Consider the following 14,855-nt stretch of genomic DNA (forward strand, 5'->3'; position numbering starts at 1 on the left):
TGCGTGCGTCACTGAAATCGATAGGAAACCTCGAACGGCTCTCGAAGCAGCCCCTAATCGATTCTGACTTTTCTCTCGATCCATTGACGTATTCTATGGCAAATATAAGGAAACGCATCTACGCCGCGAAGTGACGTGAGACGTCCAGTCTCGTCAAAGCCGGGTGGAGGAGGCTGGTTGGGTCAGTGTTGTTGCCATACGTTAATTAATACCGTAAGTTCTGATAAACGAGGTTAAAGTTCATACCAGTGAACAGCGGTTATTGATGCATAGATTACTGTTTTCCAGACGATAATTTTTACCTCGCTTTGAGGTACGATCTTGGGACCAACGCGTCGATAAAATACGTTACAATGACGGAAGCCGAAAACATCTTTATGTTTGTGCCAAACATTATTGGTAAAGCGTTTATTCATTTGGTGTATAATGCTGGTTCGAATGTTGTCGTTGTCATTTTTTTTTTTTTTTTACAGTTGTTTGCAACATGTGGATTTAAGCTAGTATAATTAGATCATTAAATAGGTGTAATTGTTTCAATAAATGCGGTATAGGAAGTATCGCTGCGATCGACAAACTCAAACCGCAGACAAAGTGCCGCAAATCCCTCCGAATGCCAAATTTTAAATCAATTCGCTCATAAGATTAGCACAGTTTGGAGCACTGTGGCATCTAGATATATTTCACAGTCCTCTAACCCCGCATTGGTATTAGCAAAGCCAGGCATAATGTTGGAGCATTTCAGAGGTTTCATTTATTGATTGGAACTGGAGGGTATTCAGCCAGAAAATTTTCACATGATAAGTAAAAAGAAAATGAAACTTTACAAAACTAATTTGGCAGTTGAAGTGATTTTATTTGGAATGTAAAAATTTCAGGTAATAAGAGATTTCCTCGGATACTGTGAAAAGTGTAATGAAATTTCTTATAATATGCCTAAGATTTGACGTTCAAAATTGAATACTAAATGCAATTCAGTTAGTAATATTTCAAGGAAGTTAGAATCACCTTAGATTTAAGTAAGAACACAACGAAAGGTTTGCATGTTTGAAGAACATTAAAATCATTTGAGAGATTTATAAAAAGCATAATATGAATGTCTTTTACTAACATATTCTACTTTGAATGAAATTCTATCTACAGGTTATGGGAGGGTGATTCTGGCCTTGATATCATTCTATTTTATGCCAACAAACCACATAATTGCATCATGGTGCTATATAATTAGCGGATTATTAGACGCAGTGGACGGTCATGCGGCAAGATATTTCAATCAGAGCACAAAGTTCGGTGCGATTTTAGACCAACTGACAGACCGTGTTGGCACTATGTGCCTCTGTGTAACTCTCAGCCAATTTTATCCAGCTTATACATTCTGGTTTCAACTAAGCATGGCCATTGACATTGCTTGCCACTGGATTTACTTGCATACGTAATAAAACAAATCTTTCATGAAAATAATAAGAATTTTAGAAGAAGTTGATTTGTGTCAAGTTTCAACATACAATAATGTAGTAGGTGATATATTTAATCTCAGTACTCATTAGATTCTCATTTCGATTTTTCAGAACACTTTTGCAAGGAAAAACGAGCCACAAATTTGTTGATATGTCTGAAAATCCCATAATGCGTGTTTACTATACAAATCGTCAGGTTCTTTTCTTTATGTGCGCTGGAAACGAGGCATTTTATGCCGCTCTGTACCTTCTGCATTTCACAGAAGGACCCATATGTAAGTATATTTTAATTTTTAATCATTCGCTAATAATCTACATATTTACTTTCTAACAGAGACTGGTTTTTTAGATTAATTAGTCTGGAAAATATCAGAACATGTTAATTACGAGAAAGGATTTGATAGGGACAAATATTGGAATGTTTCTGTTTACAAAATGACAGCTTAAATTTTCTTATAGATTGAAAATAAATCTACGTATGATTGAATAAATTTGTGTTACAGTGGCTGGTATGAATATATTCAGAGCGGTTCTCTACGTCTCAGCTCCAATTGCAATAGTGAAGTCTCTGATCTCTGTTTTGCATGGGTATGTGGCATGCATTAATCTGAGTATTATCGATGTGAAAGAGCGAGAGGCGCTGCGCAAAGCGCATTAACTTTCCTTCCATCCTTACCCTGATACTAGTCAGTCAAGGAATTTAGCTTTAACGACCTCTCTGTCAAAACAAAGAATGAATATCTACTCATTTTTCATTATCTTCCTCGTTATAATTACTATGTGGTTCAACAGTAAATACATTATACAAATATGCCTATTTATGTTAACTGACTAAAGTTCAATGGATAAGTACTTGTTAACCAATATGAACAAAATAGAGTGATAGGTGGCAGTGTTGTGTTCGAACTTTGAACTCAAAATTGACTACACATGATAAAGTTAACAAACTGAATTCAATCGATATGGTTAAAATACATATTAATAAATGTTATCAATTATAATTGACTGGCATTAACTTTGATGTATGACTTATATTTACGCGTGTTACAAATCAAATTTTACAGTTTCAAATACTGTATATGGGCTGTATTTTCTTCTGTTAATATTGTTTTTACTCTAAGATTAAGAAGATGCTGGTATCATGCATGAATGGACGATCATCAATTTACCTATCCTACTATATGTTAGCATGTTAATTCAAACAAGAGTGTCTATTGTTATTGTTTCATAGCATCTTAATATATGCATAAGCCTAGTCAATTTCTTTTCCTTTATTATTGGTATATCATTTATACTTGTGCACAGAATGTACAAGCAGTATTCAGAAATTTAGTTACAACTCTATTAGATGAAATAGCGATACTGTTTGTCACCTTCGTGCAAAATTACAAACATTACAAGAATAAAGTATCAAAACAATGATTATTGCATTCTGCTTCAAAAAATATATACTTTGCAATTGATTTTATAGCAAGGGTGTGTGTAGCGACGCTCTACAAAAAATATTTATCCATATACATATATTTGGAAATAAAATGTCATTGACTACATTTTTCACTGACCGAAGTAAAAATTTAACATGGCAGCTGAATATATTGAAAGTCGAATTTGATTCCATCGGAATTTTTATTTTATATTAAGAAAATGTCCGTGAAGCTGAGCTTATAGCTGTACTAAACCGTATGCAAGCACATGCGACAGAGTGCGCAGAATGCTCCTGGTATATGTCGCTTGATGCTAAGAAGAGATTGTTTGGACTTTTAAACAGTTGTGCAGCACAGCTATCGAGTAGTTATACAAACAAGTCCGATTTCAATGGCTGTCTGAAGTTCGTGAACATAAAAGGTAAAAGAAGAGTCACGTCTAACCATTTGCATATTTTTTGTATTGCCAATGCTGTACCCATCAAAATGACGTAACATCAAGTTCAAAATTGTTTCAAAAGTGGTAATATTAAATTTTAATTCTAATAAGAATGTGATTTACATAGCTATGCGTTCATCGGAGTAAATACAGCATATTATTAGCTTGCAGTTTGAAAATTTTTTGTAATAACACAAATATACATGACCGAAATTAGTTTATAAACGTTAGATTAAATGTGGTGTGAACTTAATATAATACGAGAAAAAGTGAATCTAAATGGTGAAAAAATGTATGTATATGTACGATTTACAATAGCAAGAATAAATGTCGAGAGCTAACCTTAAAATTTTATCCTTGATTTTCCTCATCACGGCCAGTCATGTTTGGGCGCCATTTTACGACTTCAAACATAAGCAGAATCACTGCAAACTTTTCACGCCAAACAATAAACTAACTTAAACTGTAGAATATAGGAAGTAAACTGACTCTTAATATAACTATCGAGCATTTTAGACAAGAGTCAACCACTTGTTAGGAACTTTGATCACCGTACAGTACTAAGAAAAATATTTGACCAGCTGAAAAAAAAAGCGAATCGGAAGTTGTGGTAGGAGGAAAGAAAACAGAAAAACACAGCCGGCTATTCGGGGATCAAGAGTCCCAAACAGACATCGCGACGTGCTACGAGCGCCAGCTGCGATTTAAAATGGTGGCGCGACGTAACAATTAGCGATTGATTTGAATTGCAAGAAATATCCGAGAAATTGTTATTTACGATTGAATTGCCTGAAAATAAATACATCGCATGGTTACTCAAATGCCTTTAACGACACAGTTTAGGTGGGAATTTGAAGTTACCGTATTAAAGAATAAGTAAATGAATAGACAATTTCAAACATAATTTTATTTATTTCGGAAGAAATGAACTATTATTAATTATAAGGATGTATAATGGCGTTAGGAAACTGGAAAATAAATATATAATTTAAATCACATGTTGTATATACGTATACATATCAAAAGTTGATATCACTATTGTTCTTTTTGAGTAGTCTTGCATACTCAAACAGCAGAAGAAGCCTACATTTTACTTGGTTGAATTGTAAAAAAATATTTCAATAAAAAATAAACACATATCGTGTAAAAGTGTAAATTCCAATTTCTGAATTTTGTTCACCTGATTTAATGTTTTTGTTCAACTGCGCTTGTCCGTTTTTCCGTCAAACATGCATTTACTCTACGAATTAGGAATATATTCATTTAAAAAAATAAAAAATCTTAATATCTTCGTATCGCAAACCAGTCATTACAGTGTATTTGACAGTGGTATTGAAAGTAAAAATAGTGAAATTTGCAAATAGATTGGTTACTCCGAATGTTACAACCAATCAGAATCATAAACATCATTTCTTCCATATTTTGGATCGAGCAATCAGTGTAAGAAAATAAACCGTTTTGCTAATAGGATAAAATAAAGTTTCGACATGAGAAAAAAAAGGCTTCGTTTTAGGTGAATAAATTTTCAAAAGAGAATGACACCCACAGCTTGAGATAAACTACATTGCTTACCTACTAAGTTTAATCTGATCATAGTGAGAAATTTCTCATGACTACGGAGTAGAATAAAATTTATGAGAAGTTTCTACGTGTCACCTTTATACCAGATATTGTAGTAATAATTACTTTTTTCTAATTTTTGTAGAGAAAAAAAATCATGCCTAGATTAACATAAACATCAATTAATAAAATAATCATTATATTTTTAGATAGACAAATTCGTGTAACCATTATATCAATGTAAGACGATTCATGTTTAATGTTAGAAATCTTAGTAGTAACTGGTTGTGCATTTGAAGATTTGTACGTACCTATTTTGTCTCGGGTAGGTATCATCATTCGCGGATTATTGTTATGTTACTATTTTCAAAAATCAAATCTGATCTTGATGGATATACTAGTTTCATATTTCCTTCCACATCAACCACTTTTATTTGTTCAACTAATAAATTGTGGTAATCTTCACTGCTGTCAGTTTCCGTGGAGCAGCCAAGTCCCAGCATCACAAGTTCATTAAGAAATTGGTCAGCAACTTTTCTGTTATTTAACAATCTTACATTTGATTACAGTTCAACAATCAGCCTGCTTTGGCAATAAAAATTCTATATGATTGCGAACGTTGTATTAAGACATGATTTTCAGTAAATGACAAAGATTCATTTCAAGGAAACCACGCAGATGTTTCGTTTTGAATATTAAGCGGCCAAGAAAGAAGGAAAATTAATTTCGTCAAATATACTATATTGCAAATTTTCCATTTGCATACGATTTTAATCAAGTTTACCAACGAAATATTGATTTCAAATGAAATCGTTAAGGGTTATGAGAAATTACGTATGTTTGCATTTTGCATGAAAAAGATTTTTTTATTCAAGGGAAGTATGGAGTTGCTTTGTAAATCATAACGCAAACAAAGTTACTAGTCAAGTACGGAATTGAAAAAATTATTTTTTGTTACAGTTGAGCTGGTATCATTAAATTTTTCAGGGATCAATGCGCAGCTCTAGCGATATAATTCAATGTTCTGACTTCTCCCAGTTGGTAATAATCATGTAACGAATACTGAATAGCAATCAGGCAATGATAATTGACAGCTATAAAATTGCACATATCACGTTATAAAATATAAATTACAAATTATTTTGGATATTACCTGCAAACTTGCTGAGAAGATGCGCTGGTAACTTCGATAAACATAGCTTTGGTGCTGGGAGACATTTTGGTAATGTCACTGTTTGTTATTGGCGGAAACGATATAACTTGGTTCAAACTGTCCAGTAGGCATGGGTAAAGTGCCTTACCTTCCAAAAGGTATAGATATCTGTGAATACCAGAGTAAACATTGCGCTTCTTTTCTCTTCGCAAGTTATCGGCTTCTGTTTGTAAATGTTGAAACAGTGCTGCACCTGTATACGACTTTTGACGCATCAGTGGCTTGATTTCAATTTCTTTTGGAGGTTTCGCCGTATACATCAGATTTCCTTGACAAGAGACAAATAAATAAAACTGATTAGAATTCATCATAAGTACAAGTCCTATGGATGTAAAATTGATGAATGATTAGTAGTCATGAGAGCATAAAGAATTGAAGAAAAAGACAAATAAATTTCACCAGGTTTAATTAAGTCCAAATCATGCGTTGCTATTGTAGCAGCATTCCTTTTTTCGCATATCCCTTCATGAAGTTTGGTTTGTAGTTGAATGAACTTTTTGAAGCTTTCTTCTGTGAAGCTCAAATTTCTCACAACGCAAGCAACTATGTGCGGTCTGACAGTTTTAACATGTTCTGTAATTTGTACAACAGGTGTTTCATCCATCACCTTCAAGACCCTGAGCTTATGAGTCAATTTTTCAACAGAATTGATGTTGCTGTCATTTGACTCGGAAGATTTCCTTCCTTTTTTCCCTTTCTTTGATTTTCCAGGGGCTCCCGAGCCGTCGCCAACCTTGGGACAATGTTGCCTAACATAGTCTAATACCTGCTTGGTCCTACACTGATCTACAAGTTTATAAAGCCGTTTGTCCGAGAGGGGATTTCCCTTCAGATTCAATTCCTTCAATTTACCGCAGTCGGAGAGTTCCTTGGGTACAATTACTATCGAGTTATCTGAGAGATCCAAAAGTTTCAACGACTGCAAGGCGCTGATGGTCGACGGAATTTCTTTAATTTTATTACCGTTCACTCTGACTTCAGCGAGGTGAACCAACTCGGCGTAACACACGTCAGGAAACGTGTCAAACTCGTTGTTAGATAAGTCCAATATACTCAACTTGATGTTAGCGGCCTGAGATGGTAATTCTTTGAGAGCATTTAAGCCGAGGTTGAGGGTCATTAGCTGAGGCAGGTTACCGAGATCGTCGGGAACGAAATCGAGGTTATTTCTGGACACGTCTAGTACTTTTAATTTGGTCAATTTTCCGATGGCCGACGGTAGTTTGGCGATTTTATTCGAATGCAGAACAAGACTAGTGAGGTTTTCTAACTTTCCAATTTCGTCAGGTATCGCATCGAGGCACGTGTCGTTTATGTTCAAGTAGTTTAACCCATGCAGGTTAAATATCGCCTTGTCCAACCCCGACTTTTCTAACCGATGCGACACGGAGGCCCCGGAAAGGACCAATTCATGCCTGTTTTCTTTTCGCGCTTGGCTCACCTCCGACCAAGATTCACCCGATGTCATTTTGGATCGATTCCTTAAAAATTTTCACTTCTATTCCTATATTTCCTGTCACTATAACGTCACCGTGCAGCTGACACTTTAGGTTATGTGCCGGTTGCCTGGTTCTGGTTCTGCTTCGTTCTGCTACCGGTATCTCGATAATCGATTCTCAAACTTGACGCCATCTTAAATCCCAGGCGAGAATCGAGTCGCGAAAACCATTTGTAAATTTAAAAACGTTCGGCACACTGCTAGAGTTGGCCTCACATTACAGGGATCGTTGTGATTAACGTTGATCACGAATTTTTATTCAACAGATATTTCCCATCTCTTGAAAAGCAGAGGATGTTTCGCCCGCAAACTTTTGAGTCAGTTTTATCTAAAATGTTCGACTGTCCGCTTTTGAAATAATGGCGAATTAGAAATCTGCTTACCTTATGGTTCTCCCTGATTTTTTGTTTCGAAAATTACCTTCGTTCGCATGTCTCTGTAAGAATTACTAATACAAATAGTAAATATGATATTCGATTTTTTTCTAAAAGATTTGCTAGATTAACTGTTGAGCAAGCATGGCAAAGCTTCAGAAAACTAGGTCAAGTGTTCGTATATGATATAATATCAAATATTGGCCTGTACGTACAATTAAACAGTTCTCGATCGGATTATCTCTGACCTTATTCTTTGCTTACTTATGTCATCATTTTTTTCAATTCTATTTACAGGTAGAAAAGTCCAAGATATATGAGCGTTGATAAAAGCTAGCATTAGCTATCCGGTTCTAAGTAAATACAAATCGCATATTATCCGGGTGTATGTAAATCTAATGTTTAGTCTTGTTTTCGGCACGTGTTTTGCACACCATCCGGTCGGAAATCGTTTGTTTTAGCTTGTGATGTCTGGTTTGAACGACTTAAATGTGAACTAGGCGACTTATCGCTCGTTATAGGATTTTGGAATAATTTTAACGTTTGGGAACTAGATTAGCGCGTATATTCGGATGGAAGTAAGGATATCCGATGGTAATATATTCCTAGAACACTAAATTATTACATCGAGTGAATTACAGATTTCGTAACCGGTTCTGCTATGGGGGAGGGGGGCTGTGATACCTGTTTTCCTTTGAACATGAACCTGGCCGTCGTCTCCTTGTCGTTATAAATTTGAATAAGATAAACACAATGCGAAAACAGGTGCACGCCTGAATAATCACGTAGGAAATAGATCCTGTTGGCACAACGTGACGTGGCGAAAATTCAATTTGCCTTAGCGTCTAATGAATGAATACATAATGTAATCTCCAAGCGCAGCATTGGCTCCTTTGCGATTCGCATGTACGCACGAGGTCGCGATTGGTGCATATTGCATATGTTTGCCAAACATAAAAAGGCACTTTAAGGACTCATGTTTTATTACATTAAATCTTCCGTCGAACCACGCGAGCATCCACACAGTGATATCTTGTAAATAAATCTTCTCCCGGATATTTAAATTTCAAAGTGTGAATACGGAAAAGAAACTCGATGTCCGGAGTAATTCTTTTTCAGCCATCGGATGTCCTCGGTCGGAAATCTCCGCGATCATTCGTTCGGGCGTTGAGGAAGGCTTTATGTATGTGCCATCATCCCACTCCCGAGACTGCGTGAAAACAAAGGTCTGCTTTTCTGTACTGTGTAGGGTACGTATCGGCTCGAGATGTCGGACCTTGAAAATCCCGATACCGAGAAGTCATATGCAGGAGAAAAATGACTGTACCAACAATAAACGCAAGCCGAGGTCGTGAACCTCGTCATAATTACCTTCGACTTTGTATATGCTGCTCGAATGTATCTGCAGAATCGCACGTAACAGGCGACCGCAACCTTGGGACGATACGCGCTGGCTGAGCTTATTCTTTGACAAATTTTGCAAGATGATGTCTCACGCGATTATCAAGAAATATTTGCTCGCCTTGATTTGCATTTGAATGAGTATCAGGAAGCTGGCCCTGCCCACACCTTCCCGTAATGTTTGAATAACAAGAATTGAGAATAAAAACCCGCGTCATGTTGCACCTTGTTAATCGTCAATAATCTGCCTTTTGCCGCAATGCCAACTTCCTTAAGCGAGTGCGAATCCCCACCGGACCTCCCCTACCCACCAAGACGACATAATCATAGGGGCATCGCGACGTTATTGTTGTTTGACTCGAGTCTTGAGTAAAAATTCCTGGCTTCCGGCGGAGCGCTTGCGCTTTATCTTTCCGGTCTCATTACTTCCGTATTTGGAGTGGGGCTGCGGGCGCCCTGCACAATATAAAGAAGCTAAGCAGGACGAGAATTTCGTCAGTCCCAAATCGAACAGGTCTGCGCCAGAAAGTTGTAATTGAAAAGCTACTTCAGCGGTGCAGTAACACCACCCTTTCGTACATCGCAAAAAGTAGGTTTTCGAAGCGAGAAGATCCTCGATTACTCTTCGACTCGTTGTAACTGAACATTTGATTTGACAGCACTGTCCAGTCAATTCGATCAAACCGATCGATTCAAATTTTTAAATATTCCCTGCAATTGACGAAAACGTAATTCAAAGCAAAATCTCTAGAACCGCCAAATTCCCAAAATCTTTTTTCAACACATCGAATATTTTGAACTGATTATTTACTACAGTAGTATTCGTCGCCTGATATCGATTCGTACCTGATATTTTAATTTCTGTATTCTTTCAGCAGGTCCTCAGTAAACGTTGCACGATGGCAATAGAACGTTCAGCTTTACTCCTGACAATTTTGCTGGCCACATCTTCAGCCTGGCCGTATTTCCGACGTCGTGACATATTTGACAACGCGGTGGACAGCCCCAACGGGCCGATGGGCTACATGCGAAATTTCGAGGAGGTTCTTCACGCTCTGCCGAATAATGACACCGGGAGAAAGGTCGCTGAATGGCACGAGCAGATGGAGATTAATCCAGAGGAGCTAGGGGAATACGCCGAGGGTGACATCCTCTTCCCGGAAGGAATGGGTCGCAACGGTCTCAAGTCGGAGACAATGCGGTGGCCCGGGGGTGTAGTCCCTTACATGATCAGCCCATATTTCAGTAAGCTTCTCCTCAACTTCGTCTTATCGGATTGCGACCACTTTTTTTCACTTTCGAGAAAAAATGCCAAGTTTTGAATGTGTAACAGTGAAGGAGAAAGAAACAAAAAAAAAAAAAAAAACATATTGCGATCGAGCTTTTGATAAGGGGTCTAGTCGCTTCGAGAATACGAGTATACTTTTAGATTTGCACACTCGCACTCGCATTATTAGAAACTTACATGGCGCTATTTTCATGTGTAACAGTCCAGGGTGCTGGAAAGTCTCGGATTACTGCAAGTTTTTTTTTACGTTTTAAGGTATAAAGATGTGTCCGATTTATGATTCATAATTTTTTAACCTCTGAGTAAAAATTGAACCAGTATAATTCGCGGTAGTATAACATTGAGTTGGAAATCGATCCGTGTCGTGCGCTGCATTGCCCGAGGATCAATCACTGCGCAATATTGCCAGCGAAACTGACGAATTCGAAGAATTGGATTAACCTAAGGTCGTAAAATGATTTGGTCTCGATCCCCCCAGGGCCATGTGTTCTTACTACTCCGCAATTATTAGCTAATGGAATTTTCGGAATTGAATTTAGCGCAGGCCACGTTACAGAGGTCGTTGACTTTACTAACCCGTACAACGTAAATAATAAACGAATTTTCAGCCGGAGTGGCTTTGAACCTGATCCACGAAGCCATGGATGACTTCCACAAAAATACGTGCATCAAGTTCAAACCCTACGCCGGAGAAGAAACCGATTACATAAGAATTGCAGCCGGGAACACCGGGTGCTGGAGCAGCGTAGGTCGTACTGGAGGTAGGCAGGATGTGAACCTCCAGGTACCGGGATGTGTCACCAAAAAGGGAACAATAATTCACGAACTGATGCACGCGGTTGGATTTTTGCACGAACAAAACAGATGGGAACGCGACGATCACGTCCTCATCAACTGGGGCAACATCCAATCAGGTACGCTAATTATCACACTTACATGTCGTAATAATTTACTAGCTACACGGTAAAGCCTGTTGTTTAACCATCCGATTTGGGTACTCGTATACAATCGGTTGCTAGCGTAGCAATAAACGCGTCGTTTGCCGGTGATTAAATGTTATTAAACCTATGTTTATACCGTCCATTTCGTTACAACGCCAGAGGCGAAGAGGCGCTCGTTTAACAGTGAGACTCCAGCAGTCGCTTCGGCCGACCCAATAGGAAGAAATTTTATTTGATTTTTGCGTTTTTTTGTTCTACCGGGTTTCAGGGCGCAGGAACAACTTCGAGAGGGCAACGAAGGAAACCACCGACGCATTTGGTGTCGGGTATGACTATGGCAGCGTAATGCATTACTCGTCGAACGCTTTTTCCACTAATGGGAAGCCGACTATTGAGCCCAAGGTACGTTGAAAACTGCCATTAAACATTGCAGCCACGCTCGTCGCGGCTTATGGTCTTGACGCTTAAAGTTCTTCTCGAACTGCTTGCAGAGTAGGTGAGAATCGGTTTTCCGAACCACGTCGATTTCCATAATAGTATGCATATTTTGTTTTATCCCGAGTTAAAAAGTTCACGTAATTCGAGATCTCAAGCGATTTGCATGGATGCGAAACTTCGCTTACGATTTTCACGAGTGGCAAATTCTCAGACTATCCGAATGAAAACTCTCTGAACTCTCCAAGTTTAAGTATAAATGTTTACCTAATTTATCCTTCCGTGTGTATAGGAGCCCGGCGGTCTTCTCTCGATGGTCGGTGAGTATTTCTTCGGTAAAACCAAGGCAGTTCTTGGACAGCGCGAAGGGTTCAGTACGAAAGACATCCAAAAGATCCGACGCATGTACAAGTGTGCCAAGCGAAGGAGGAGCTACAACTAATTAATTTATAGAAAGTCGTTTTTATTTAACTTTTCACGATTTGAGCTCGTCAAGCGATTTTCCTACAAGCTTGCAGCCCTAGTTTCCTCTCCGAGGTTCGACTTCAAATTATATCTGTTATCCGAGTCAAATTTGGATTCTTAATCGGGTTGCAGGCACTCGTTGTGGTCAGCTTATTTCGCGAAAGGATCAACCTTCCTCTATGGTGTAAGACTAGTCTACAAAATATTATATTTAATTATTAAGTATTTAGGATTACGCATGTGACAGGGGTGTGCAAATATTTGAAATGTTATAATTTTTCATACGTTATTCAAGTGGGGAGAAAATATAGGTATACGTATGATTTGCACAGCCCTATCACGTATGTTTGATGGCAGCTTTGGGTATGAGTGAAATCGGGGATAACTTGTCTTAATTTTAAACAAGACATCTGGAATTAGCCGAAACGAACCTAGTTTCGTATCTTGAAAATTCGAAACATTTCAATTTTACATAACAACAATCAAGGCGCAGTGTGCGAATATGAGCGAGATGAGTCTGGTCTGCCATTTTCGGAGCTCAAGCTCCATCAATAAAACACACCAAAGTACAATGTTAGCTACGTAAGACGTAGTTTAATTTATATATATTAACCAATGTGTGATCAAATAATCAATAAATATTCATATCTCAAAACACCAAGGTTACGTTTTTTCCGATGTAATTTCATTGAGCAAAAGCAGATCAAAGAGGCTTTGAAGCAGATAAGCACATTATACCGAGCGGGATATTTTGAACAAAACTTTCACATCTAATCAGTAATTGCGATTGAATTTAAATTTTTCGTTTTATTAGATTTAGCTTTTCATTGACATGTATTTCGTAGTCACCTTTTTGAATCGCGTACGGTCGATAAATCAAAAGTGACTGAAATCATTCTAAGTTATATTTAGCCAGCGATTATTTGTACGAAAAATTATTAGTTTGCGTGTTAAACTTTAATATTACACAAGCCATAATCACCGTGACTCTAAAATACCTTCAGTTTAATTCTAAAGTCTGAAGAATTCACTTTTACGTGTAACTCATGACGGAAGCAGCAGCCTTCGATCAACTTCGACACATTTTTTTATCAAATCACTTTTACTAGGAAACTGGTTTTTTCTGCACTTTCGAATTCGACCTCCCGTGATCCAAGGATTCTTTTTCGATTGATTATTTCATGGCAGGTCCTGCTGTCGCTTCTTGTAATCCATTTTCGGTATGCAACCAGAAACATTCGGTGAAGATTGACGCTCGATTACAAGGACTTGACGATTCTGAAGACGAGCGAAAAAAATTTTATACATGGTTGCTTGTTAAAGAAAAACCTGAGAAAAGTGATGTACGGAATGTGATTTTTTCACCGTACCAATTGCCGTACATCCGTATGACAGCATCTCGATCCGATCTTGAGGAACCTGAGCTGCCTGCAAAGCTGATCTAATGCTGTGCAATTCGAAGCCTCCATCACGATCCATCTGAACAAATTGAATCACCGTTACACCCAGTTCGGGATATTTTTAAAAAGCTATAAAAAGGTGCCTGGCATTGAAAGCGTATAAAATTACGACGTGTCATGCTCATGGGATCGGTGACAATTTTTGGAGTATCAATATACGTGTAGACATGATATCTCAAGACCAGTTGCGTCAGACTTATTATTCATTCTGATATGTCAGTATAAAGATTGATTAACGTTCTTGCCAGTTGGTTGTGACTATTCGAATGATAGACGGGCGAAAAAATTTATTCATTGACTAGCAGAGCTGTGAATAATTCATTAACATATGTACTCACCCAACCGTATTCGACGTAAATGCAGAGCAGGAAACACTGGGAATACAATAACGCTTTTCATTACATACTTACGTATGGAAAGTCGTATAGTGAGTTTAAAAATATACTTTCTAATTACCTTGAGCGCGTCCGTTTTCGCCTGCGAATGATGCATGTCGCGATGGATCAGGACCGAATTAACCGTGTCCAAACTGACTGTACTCGAGGCATTACAGAGACGAAGAATAGCCAAGTCGCCGGCGATTCTCTGAGTAATAAATTTCGGCTTTATATGTGAAAATGTTTTCAAATATATCATCCGTCGTTCTACGTTATCAATCCTCGAGACTTACCGTAGGAATACAGACGCATAAACCAATCATGCAGCTGGAAAGCACAAGCGCAATAACCGCTTTCTGCAACATGTTTCACTATATCACGTACGAAACTGCTATGTGCGACTGGTAAGCTTTGTGCTTTTGAGGAGTAATAACAAGCGAATATCACAAAAAACGGACTCTATCTGACGCTCGACAAGAGAAATGTTAGTGGGAACTTTGCCTCTTATATTGGATTGTCCATATCT

At 37.9% G+C, this 14,855-nt stretch overlaps 4 protein-coding genes across 7 annotated transcripts; 2 read left to right on the plus strand and 2 right to left on the minus strand.

The window, feature by feature from the left end:
- The first annotated feature begins 64 nt into the window (after nucleotides 1-64).
- On the plus strand, nucleotides 65-2,455 carry LOC124301028 (CDP-diacylglycerol--inositol 3-phosphatidyltransferase). 2 transcript variants are annotated; one of them, XM_046755664.1, is made up of 5 exons: nucleotides 65-213; nucleotides 289-399; nucleotides 1,141-1,429; nucleotides 1,566-1,729; nucleotides 1,958-2,455. In XM_046755664.1, the coding sequence occupies exons 2-5, from the start codon at nucleotides 354-356 to the stop codon at nucleotides 2,110-2,112; spliced, it is 654 nt and encodes a 217-aa protein (XP_046611620.1). In that variant the 5' UTR covers nucleotides 65-213; nucleotides 289-353; the 3' UTR covers nucleotides 2,113-2,455. The 2 variants fall into 2 exon arrangements, with proteins under 2 accessions (XP_046611620.1, XP_046611621.1); XM_046755665.1 differs by having other exon boundaries at nucleotides 68-181.
- Nucleotides 2,456-3,348: 893 nt separating this feature from the next.
- LOC124301025 (leucine-rich repeat-containing protein 47-like) lies at nucleotides 3,349-7,785 on the minus strand. The gene is made up of 3 exons (XM_046755660.1): nucleotides 6,490-7,785; nucleotides 6,031-6,358; nucleotides 3,349-5,414 (listed from the first exon to the last, which is right to left on the minus strand). The coding sequence occupies exons 1-3, from the start codon at nucleotides 7,556-7,558 to the stop codon at nucleotides 5,213-5,215; spliced, it is 1,599 nt and encodes a 532-aa protein (XP_046611616.1). The 5' UTR covers nucleotides 7,559-7,785; the 3' UTR covers nucleotides 3,349-5,212.
- A 2,067-nt stretch (nucleotides 7,786-9,852) lies between these two features.
- LOC124301027 (zinc metalloproteinase nas-13-like) lies at nucleotides 9,853-13,147 on the plus strand. 2 transcript variants are annotated; one of them, XM_046755663.1, is made up of 5 exons: nucleotides 9,853-9,952; nucleotides 10,239-10,608; nucleotides 11,260-11,565; nucleotides 11,861-11,994; nucleotides 12,320-13,147. In XM_046755663.1, the coding sequence occupies exons 2-5, from the start codon at nucleotides 10,263-10,265 to the stop codon at nucleotides 12,467-12,469; spliced, it is 936 nt and encodes a 311-aa protein (XP_046611619.1). In that variant the 5' UTR covers nucleotides 9,853-9,952; nucleotides 10,239-10,262; the 3' UTR covers nucleotides 12,470-13,147. The 2 variants fall into 2 exon arrangements, with proteins under 2 accessions (XP_046611619.1, XP_046611618.1); XM_046755662.1 differs by having other exon boundaries at nucleotides 9,867-9,952; nucleotides 10,242-10,608.
- On the minus strand, nucleotides 12,899-14,806 carry LOC124301030 (uncharacterized). 2 transcript variants are annotated; one of them, XM_046755667.1, is made up of 5 exons: nucleotides 14,623-14,806; nucleotides 14,409-14,537; nucleotides 14,291-14,326; nucleotides 13,863-13,971; nucleotides 12,899-13,770 (listed from the first exon to the last, which is right to left on the minus strand). In XM_046755667.1, exons 1-5 carry the CDS (start codon nucleotides 14,692-14,694, stop codon nucleotides 13,667-13,669), a joined length of 450 nt encoding a protein of 149 aa, XP_046611623.1. In that variant the 5' UTR covers nucleotides 14,695-14,806; the 3' UTR covers nucleotides 12,899-13,666. The 2 variants fall into 2 exon arrangements, with proteins under 2 accessions (XP_046611623.1, XP_046611624.1); XM_046755668.1 differs by lacking the exon at nucleotides 14,291-14,326.
- Nucleotides 14,807-14,855: the final 49 nt, after the last annotated feature.

Source organism: Neodiprion virginianus, chromosome 3 (assembly GCF_021901495.1).
Source record: "Neodiprion virginianus isolate iyNeoVirg1 chromosome 3, iyNeoVirg1.1, whole genome shotgun sequence".
In the NCBI taxonomy this organism is placed as follows: domain Eukaryota; kingdom Metazoa; phylum Arthropoda; class Insecta; order Hymenoptera; family Diprionidae; genus Neodiprion; species Neodiprion virginianus.